This window comes from Ictalurus furcatus, chromosome 13, assembly GCF_023375685.1.
Source record: "Ictalurus furcatus strain D&B chromosome 13, Billie_1.0, whole genome shotgun sequence".
NCBI lineage: Eukaryota > Metazoa > Chordata > Actinopteri > Siluriformes > Ictaluridae > Ictalurus > Ictalurus furcatus.
The window spans coordinates 24,396,407-24,406,338 of NC_071267.1; the positions used below are offsets into that span (position 1 = coordinate 24,396,407).

Sequence of the window (9,932 nt, forward strand, 5' to 3'; positions counted from 1 at the left end):
GAGCTGTCTGTCAAAGTTTGTGCCTTGTCTTTCCTGCTCATTTCCGAAATCCACATGTGGTGGACGCTCATGGCTACGTCCTCCCAGCTGATTCATATTATAATCTCCCTCCTAAATGGAAGGATGTGGGCTTCAGCATCATACAGAAGTAGTTAGAGGCACAAAATCATCAAAAGCGAAATTGATGAGCCGTTGCTGACCACATTTGAGTTCCACACCCATCCTCTACACAAAAAGAGATATATATATATATATATATATATATATATATATATATATATATATATATATATATTTACATACACATACACACACATACATACATATATATATATATATATATATGTAAATATATATATATATATATATATATATATATATATATATATATATATATATATATATATATAGCGCTTTCCTCAGTACAGGACTTTCACAATGTTTAAGTGATTCAAGGCTTCAAAACTAAATTTCCTCTGCTGATCTAGAGAACGACTCTTTTGCTCGATATTATTTCAAAATCTTCCTAAGTTATAATCTTCAAACTCAACCCAATCCCTCCACACTACCGCACTACTACTAGTATATCTGCTCATGCCTTTTGCATAATGTTTTGCATTAAAGAATTAGACACAACGTGGACAAGTTAGGAGTTTATCCCGAATCACTGTTTCCATTAGACTAAGGAGTAGCAGATTAAGGAGACTAAGGAGAGCAGGGCTATGCTGAGATCTTTCTCTCATCTTGGAGGCTATATGATATATAACAGATGGCTAGCGAGACAGTTTCTCCCTCTTGCATAAAAAGAATTCAAGTAGAAAGAGAAAACGAGGTCTAAAATTTGCAAAACAAACAGAGACAAAAAAAAAAAAAAAAGGATTTGAGGCTTTATAATGAAGTTTCAAACTTGCGAGATAATTTGGCAACAAGAAATTGATTGAGATCGACCCTGAAAAGGATGAATCAGAATATGTGGTATGCTCATTACTGAGATTTAAATGCTGATTGGTCTGGTCCACTTTCAGATCATATGATAGAGGAATCATAACGTCTTCTGACTACACTTTACATCATATCACACCATCTGCATGATAGCATCTCTGGCACAGACCCAATCTGATTCTCCTCATTATCCCGAGATGCAACGAGATCTGAGAGATCTAATCAGGTACATATGTTATATAATTAGCATAATGACATGTAGCCTCAGTGTATCCCACCACACAATTGCTCCACTGATAAAATGCCCATTCATATTGCATGATGCTAGAAGAAAATAAAAAGACTGAAAAGAGAAATACTCTATGCATTAATCAAGGACACTGTGAGTAGCAATTACGTCTATTGAACCAACCATTGTTATATGGTGGGGGAGGGCAGGGGGGAAGGAAAAAAAAAGTAGGAATGTTGTGGGGCAGGGGTGTAAATGTGAGCCAGATGCACTGTACAAATATGGTTAGGCAGCTTAGTGAATTAATTGCTTAAAAATTAAAAAATAAATTATTATAAAATAGATTTCTGTACATTTACATATATATATAGATAGATAGATAGCAATTGTCACATCTTTTGCCATTACTAACACAGATAGTTTTCAGTTTTTGTAGTTCACTTTCAATCCCAACCAAAGTTGTGTCCAGTCATCTGGTAGAACTTCATATTAAAGGGCCGATAGAAGTCTCGTAACCTCTGCACCACCGCGGGGTTGATGTTGGGGTGTGTTCGGCCTTTGGTTTTGCCCAGACAGTGAGGCTTGCTGCTTCCTTCAGCCTTCTTCAGGCATGGAAAGCCCTTGGTCTGATTGAAATAGAAGTGTTTGTCGGTGATGATCCGCTTGAGGCCCAGGAAGTCCTGCACACGGCCGAGCTCTCCAGCTGGGTCACTGATCAGCCGTTCGCCGCTCACAAACAGGATCTGACGCATGGGGAAGAACTGGAGCCAGTTGTCTAGGTGCTTGGCGTAGATGCCGATCTGGATGGCGCTCCATGAGGTGTCGATAAGGCCTGTAGTCCTGTTTTTGAACGTCAGGCTCTCAAAGGAGGGAATGTCTGGCTTTTTGGACAGTGTCTGTGTGTAGTCTGAGATGGCCCTGGTGACCGGATCCCTCACCACCACTATGAGCTTGGTGGACCGTGACATGGAGTAGATCCGAGCTGGAGCTTCACGGGTCACAAAGTAGCTGGGCGTCTTCTCCATGGTGATCTGACCATCCAGGGTCTTGGGCATCAGGTCTCTGGAGGCAGAAGAGAAAGAGGTTAAGATGGCAATCTAATGAAAGCAAAATACAGCATGAGTCAATAACAGAGATGGAGTATGCATGGTGAATATCAATGAGGCAATGTAAACTTCTGGGTTTAAAGCAATTAGCATTGCTTGATCAAAGATCCGGTAATGAAAGCTAATAAGATGCATGCTATCCGTTTCCTGGAACTATTTTCAATCGTGTCTGGTCCACATAATAGATCATGCAATACGCCAATTTAAACAATTATTTTTTTATTAAAACATTTTGAAGAAAGTCAGCATTTAAAGAGGTCCATCTTCACAGTCCAGTTTGTGGTCTAGTGTGGTCAGCTCAGTTTATATGCAGCCACTTAAGAACATAGAGACTATTAGCCACTTAAGAACATAAAGGCTAACAGACTCTTTCCAGTAGATAGCCAAGTTGTTAGTGCAACATTTCATAATCATTTACATTACGGATGAAAGGCAATCTGCTTTGTTTAAGCAAAGAAATCCATTGCTTTGAGTGGTAAGCGGGTGAAAGGGATATGTTACATGAGTCCATATAATCAGGGCACATTTGAGAACTTTTTGAGTGAAAAGGCAACACAGACCAAATGCCAAGTAGAGTCAGGTTGCGGATTCGGGTCAAGTAGGGAAGAGTGGATTATCGTGCGGTGATAAGAGTGAGCTCTGACAGATAGTTATGGGTGGAGGGGGATATACCATTTCACTTACTGCATGTCTCTGCATTGAGAGACTCAGTTAGCCTGATGAATTAAATTAAACATGCATGTTCTACAGGAAAAAAAAAAAGTTTCTATTTAACACCCTAAAGATGCCCTGTAGAACCATACAATGGGGGGGGGGTTTCCTTTCGGAAAGGTTCCATGTAGAATCTTTTTGGAAAAACTAATTATCGTTAACCAAATTATTGCACATTAACACAGAAGCAATGGTCCAAATGAAAGAACCAACCTGTTCATTAAGATGTAATGTGGTTAAAATTACACATCCAGAATCTCCCGATCTATTGGTAGCTTTGAAACACGTGAAGTCAATGTGATTGTATTTGTCTGAGAAGATCTGGTAAGACAGTAAGTCTCCGATTCCCTTTGATGGCGTGTTCAGTCCAGTGTTGGAATACCCAGTTCCAATCAGACATTAACAAAACCAGAATAACCCCCCCCCCCCTTAGAGTATTAAAGCACACACACTGATAGAACTTGTTGGTTTATTGTCTCATGGGTAACAGGCAGCGTTCTCAGTTCCGAGACTAAGTTACAGCCTCATTGTCAAAAGCCCTGTCAGCGTCTAGCGTAATCCTTCTCTGCGTGTTTACACCCTGTGAAAGCAACACTACACGCCACGTCAAGAGGCCACAAACAATACACAAGTGGTGTCTGCTTTCCCCACTTCAGTAGCTGGCGATTCTGTTTCTCTCTTTCAGCAATCACATTGTAAAAGGCTGGTTATTTGTACAACTGGTTAAGAACAAGTCTGCTGAGTAGAGGTGAGATTCCACAGTCTTGTGTGGAAAGTTTTCCGAGTTCTGCATGCTGCCCTTTGGGATTAAAAGTTCACTTAAAATAGATTAGGATAACGAGCAGCACTAGGTATCCTCAGTGAGCCAGAGATGGAAAAAAAAAAATCCCAATGTTTGCAATGCGAATCACAAGGTGTCAATCCAGAAATGGAAAGCAGCCAAGGGCAGAGCAAGGTGAACTAATGATGCAGTGCGTTTAATAGGAAGCTGTTGGCAGATTGGTATATCCAGCCTCTTTAAAACAGTCAGCCACTGATCCAATTATGATAATATCAGCGTGATTTCTGCTGTCTCACAAGAGAAGGGTGGGAGAGAAGGAAGATTGACTAATCATCATTAATAGTCTGGTAAACAGATGGGCTTGATTCCTACTTATGCTCCAGTGTCAAGAGGAACCCCAAGTTTCTGCTTGTCTTCGAGTGGGTTAACACTAACGTTTAGAAACTTTTGAGATAACTCAAAAGCACAACAGAGGTTTTTATTGGTTTACATAGCCCTCACAAAAGTATACAGGAAATATAAACTTGATGTATGACGAGTGTTATAAGCTCGTAAGCTTGTGGTTAGGGGGTAAGAGTCACCTATTAATTCCTAATTATCAGGAGGAAAAGGAAACATTTGTGTGCGTGTGTGGGTTTGGTAATGAATGCCAAAGTTGGTGGTTTCACTGCTAAATGAACCCCCCACAAACTCATTCACACTAATGTGTGTACTTAGCCTCATGGATAGAATTGCACAAAAGAAGACCACAACCTGTGAAATGTTCTATCGATCATATAACCTTTCATTTACCCACTCTTTAATTTTACCTAAGCCAAACTCATCAAGTACTAAAATTACACTCGAGGTTTGGAAACTAAGGACATGGAACGATAATATTGATGGCGGGTGAAAGGTTAGAAATCCACAGGAGGAAAAAAAGGCAAATGGGGAGGACCCTGACAAGCCTCCACCCATCCTCTTATCCCTTTTCTGCTTCTCTGAGCAAAAGGAGAGGGAGAGAGAGAATAGAGAGAAAGGGGTTGAGGAGGACAAGTGACCGAGCTCTTGGATGAACAATGCCTATTCTCACCCATTTTGATTTATGAGGTAGTTCTTTTTAGACATTCCGTCAGCAAACAGGCAATGCTCTGACACTGGTGCCCTCGTCTTTCCCCCCTTCGTTACTTTCAAACAGAGCATTGTGCTCAAGTGATCTAAGAGAACTGGGGCCAGGGCAACAAGGGGGAAGGGGCACTCGTGGAGGCCTGAGCGGGGCACTTCTCGCTCACTTTGGGGGAAGAGAAAGAGAGAGGAAGTGGAGAGCCCTTGAGTGGAGTGCGCAGCAGCTCGAGTGCCTCTGGGGGAATGGCCTCAATGCAGGCTGCCAACAGAGAAGCTTAAGATATTGGACTGATCAATTATTTACCACAGGATTAGAAAGGGGATAGGTATGCTCGAAAATAGATTCTCCTGATAAAAAAGGGGTGTTCCTCTCAACAAGGCAAGGTCAGAACGTGGTCACGGTAAGCGTAGAAGTCTTAGAAAGTGTCACTAATTATCAGTGTATTGGTTTATTTTACTTTATGTGTCCAGACATCAGGACAGGCAAATTTGATGAGCCTTCGACAGCATCTTTTTAAGCTGGTAACCACTTCCAGGTTCCTCAAAGGCCATTCCTAACTCTCACAGTTTGTCCTAGGAGCTTCATCTCCCATGAAAACTCAGCTTTGGACAGCTTCACCCAGGCTATATGTGTTTATTCTCATAACACAGCTTGCTCTTTTCAGTAGCAAGGTCAACTGCCTCTTGTGCAGCGGAAGACTCATCCAAGTTGAAAGAGATGCCGGAAAGAAAGAACGCAGATATCTCAGCCTCCCTCTTTCACATTACTTCAAATGCAGCAATAAAACACTCCTGAGGCCCGACTCTCAAGATCAACAGAGATAAAGTCAGGAAAAGAGATGGGGGAGGGAGAATGACAAGAGCTGTTATGTGCTGCATTTCTGCTCCTGTTTCCCATTTCATGCCCTGATATGCTGATAAAATAGTTTTGCTTACATAAGACTTTGACAGGTTTTTTTTTTTTTTCTGTCTGTAACATTTCATGCACAGCTTTCAAGAGAGCCGATATGACCGCTCTGCTTACTTGTTACGGCCATAATTTGAAACCCCAAGTCCATTGCCAACCTCTAAGAGAGACCAAAACACACAGGTCTGGGTGCTGTATACACAAGTTATGGTATAACTCAGCCAAACTTGTCAAATAAACCTAAAATCAGGCCTGCAACAGTGTGTCCATCATATGGAATACCCAAACAGACAAAGTCCAGAACCATGGAGCACTTACATATGCTCAAATTGCACTCAAACAGTCAACACTGCTCTGTGTGAGCGAAGTGACAGGGTGTGTGACAGATACTCTCAAACCCAGATAGAGCTCTGCCACCAGTTCCCACACTCTGGCCTCTCTCCAATAATCGAGCTATTGATTACACTGCCTTAACCCCAGGCTAGTGGGGCCATGAAGATCTAAGCATTCGATTGACACTTTACCCAGCCACTTCTTCCAACCCTCTTACTCACGCAATAACGTACTACTCCGAAGATGGATGGTTTTAACAGAAAAGAAATGCCACTCATTCCTCTGACACTGGAAGAATCCCAACCCTAGTTTGTTTTTGTGTTCTTCTTCGTCAAGTTCAAAGCTTGCCGGTGAAATATGGCACAGAACCAACAGTCCTCCTGTGGTGTCTTCTAATTACCGTACATGTTTTGATTAGAACAGCTGGATGATATAGGCCAGGCCAAATGTTCTCACACTTCCAAAATTCATAACGTCAATCAAACTCGAAACGAAATACAACCATGTCAGTTTCCTGTAAACTTGGCCATACCTCGTCGCACAGACAAATCTACATGAAGCTGCTAATTTAATAGGAAATGTCTATCTTCACAGCACGGCACAAGCCAAGACTCACCCTTGTGTCAGTGGATAGTCTCACCTGTTGACTTGTAGCTAAGAACTGCTGGTGTCATGTCCTGTGCTCATCCTCTTAATCACAATCTTCTCAAAATGACCATCCTGTAAACACACATAGGTCCGTCTGCCTTCACTGTTCTCCTCCTGAGTTTATAATCACACTATCCGGTGTCACCCAGAAGAGGATGGGTTCCCTTCTGAGTCTTTCAGGGTTTCTTTCCGGTGTCATCTCAAGGAATTTTTCCTTGTGACTGTCAGGTATGGCTCGTTTATTAAAGATCTGAATCAACATCTGGGTTTTTGTAAAGCACAATACAAATGGCATTGAACTGTAAAAAAGGTGTCTTTAATCAGAAGGGTATAGACGATGTAGAATAATTTTACAGGACAGTGTGCGAGAGTGACAGTTTCTTGCGACGGACACATCAGGCATCCGTCCACTTAAAGTCTCCTGGCAGTTCATTTCCTGAGTGAGGCAAACAAGTGTTCTGTTCACCTGCAATGCTGCATCCAAGCTACTCTACAGGGCACACTGTGTATATATGTGTGTGTGTGTGTGTGTGTGTGTGTGTGTGTGTGTGTGTCCTAGCTTTGTTTTTTCTTCCTCCTCTCCTTGGCTCTCCATCTCCTGCTTTCTCTCTTTCACCCATCCTTGGCATGTAACCCTTCCCCTGGCGTACGGTAAAGAGACGTAATAGGTTACCTTTTCTCAGATGTGTGTCTGATCTCTGTCCGTCTCGGGTGCAACTGTGGCTGAGTCGTGTTTCTTTCTCAAGAGTTCACTCCGCGAGCACGTCACCCTATCTGTATCAGCCACACTCAGAGAGCCTCTTTAGGAGAGAGTCTGCTCCGAGGGATGAATAATGGAAGAACATGGAAAATCAGAGATGCTGACCTGGTGTTGTCCTGCGTCTGACACTGACGCGTACTCAGATTCTCTTCGGACAGGAATACCTTTGCACTTGGCTAGGATTCGAATACAGCATTACGAGCCTGCTTTAGGATTAGCCGATGCGGGTTTTTTTTCCCCCCTCGAGGTTGTACGGTAAAGCAATTGTAAAGGAAAACTTAGTATAACCGCATCATATTGATGTAGAGTTGTACTGTGAGTATCATTTATGCTGTATGTTTTGTCTAACAGCCGTATGTGGCATACGGCCCAACGTCTGGGTTCGAGCTAAACGGTTTTAACTCCACTGGGAAAACACAAAGGATTTACCAACCAGAAAATAATGAAGATAGACAGGCACTACACAAATATATGTATATTGACAGATGATATCTGTAAAAAGAACCACGGCCTCTTGGTCCTGTGGTGCACTCTGCCAGCCACAATTTCAGCAAAATTTTCTCACACAAACTCGCTCGCTCGGAAAAACACACGCACTTCGCCTGCGAGTACAAACACGCTCTGAACCGCAGCGGTCTCTCTAAGAGGTACATAATGACTTGCATAAATCACCGGCTGTTCGACTTGAATAACTCTCCATCTGCAGTTAGTTTGTTGCAGGTTTATTTGCTGCTCTTCAACGCCTTGCGAAAGCTCGCTAAAAGAAAACAGGAGCTCCCGAGCGCCACGTCCAGTTTCAGCATCTCAGCCGCGCCAGCTGAATAGAATTACTAGTCGCGAGCGGCTCGGCATGTGCTCGGCGTAAAACGTGCATAGAAATTAAGTGCTGCTCGCTCATAGCGTTCACACATCGACTCAGTAACGAGCGGCTGTATCGCGAGCCGAAGTGTGTGACCGCATGCACTGGCTATGCTGGATATTTCCAAGCACTGGGTTTGTGAAGCCAAAGTGAAACCCACTACGGCATTCAAAGCATCTCTGGACATGGATATTTAAACACTCAGTACGTTTATATGGACGACAATAATCCGATATTAACCCGATTAAGACGATACTCTGATTAAGAAACTAGCATGTTAACAGCAATTTTTAATTACCTTTTCCGATTAAAGTCATACTCGAAGTAAACACAGATGGAATTAAGGCGTGTGGAGTTTTCCTGTTTTAGTCGCATTATCGACGTGCGTTACAGGCATGTATGCACCTTAATCACACTATTAACGTCGTGTGGGAGTTTTCACCGCATTTTGCGACAGGACGCGTACACACACGGCAGCGCTCGACCGTTTGACGCCAAACAAGAGAGCACGGCTGCGTCCCAAACCACGTACTTGCCTACTATATATAGTAGGTGAAATACATGTATCTCAGCTACTATATAGTAGGTAAGTATGCGGTTTGGGACGCAGCCCACGGCTTCAAGCAGTCGTCTATTTGCACGTACAGCACGACAAATAATTAACCGCGCTTGAAGCGTTTGTAAAAATTTTAAATAAAAACACCCAAAACTGTATACGGTCCCATAATGAAGATGAACTGTATGCCGATACGTGAAATTCTGGAGGGAACGTCGGACGGCGTGGCGCGGTGACGTAATGACGTGTGTCGTTAATCGATCTATGTTCTATAACATGTAAAGGAGTATTCTAAAATCGACTCATGTAAACACCTTAATCACAATATTGTCTTATTCACAATAAGATCAATAATTAGATTAATGCTGTCCATGTAAACGTAGTCATTGTGAGAGGATAAGAAAAAAAACGTATAACTCAATGACACTGAACCATTTCAGGTAGGACCAACAGACTTTTGAACTTTTCCAATATTTAGGGCAGAAACCTAACGCACTTGACTTTCAGCACTCAAGTTTCCCAACTCAGTCGAGCATGCAATCTTGGAGTAATTAATCAGCCTGCATAAATAACCTAGCAGATAATGGCCGTTTGTGCTAATCTGGCTCCTCGGTCCTTGGCGGCCATCGAGCCAGAGCTCTAGTGTTTGTCCTGCTCGAGTAATCCGCTCTGATAAGCCTGTTTGCTCCGAGTGTTTGTCCAGGGTGTTAACGGACTCCATTCACATTCCAGCAGAGCAGTAAAGCAAGTCCTCAGTGTAGCAGCCTGATCAGAGAAATACAGAACGACTTAAAACGTTAGCGAAATGTCATATAGGTGGCAGAAAGACTGTGGAGTGATCTTCGATGTCTCGTTTTCAAAGACAAGACGCAAAATCCCCCCCTCTTCTGAAGCGAAACACTCTAGAGAGAGCATCCTGTTTTGCTTGGCACGCATTCCACTCCAGCTGAAGTGTGTTTGAAGACAGGTGAGCGTTAAGCACAGGGGATTTCCTCT

At 42.7% G+C, this 9,932-nt stretch overlaps 1 protein-coding gene across 1 annotated transcript in view; it reads right to left on the reverse strand.

Annotated features, from left to right (window-relative positions):
• Positions 1-405: 405 nt before the first annotated feature.
• The window catches only part of LOC128617150 (heparan sulfate glucosamine 3-O-sulfotransferase 3B1-like), a 23,095-nt gene continuing 13,568 nt past the window's right edge, over positions 406-9,932 (reverse strand). Inside the window, exon 2 of the mRNA XM_053640174.1 lies at positions 406-2,233. Within this exon, the coding sequence (XP_053496149.1) occupies positions 1,615-2,233 (619 nt within the window). The 3' untranslated portion in view covers positions 406-1,614. The remainder of the gene's footprint in view (positions 2,234-9,932) is intronic.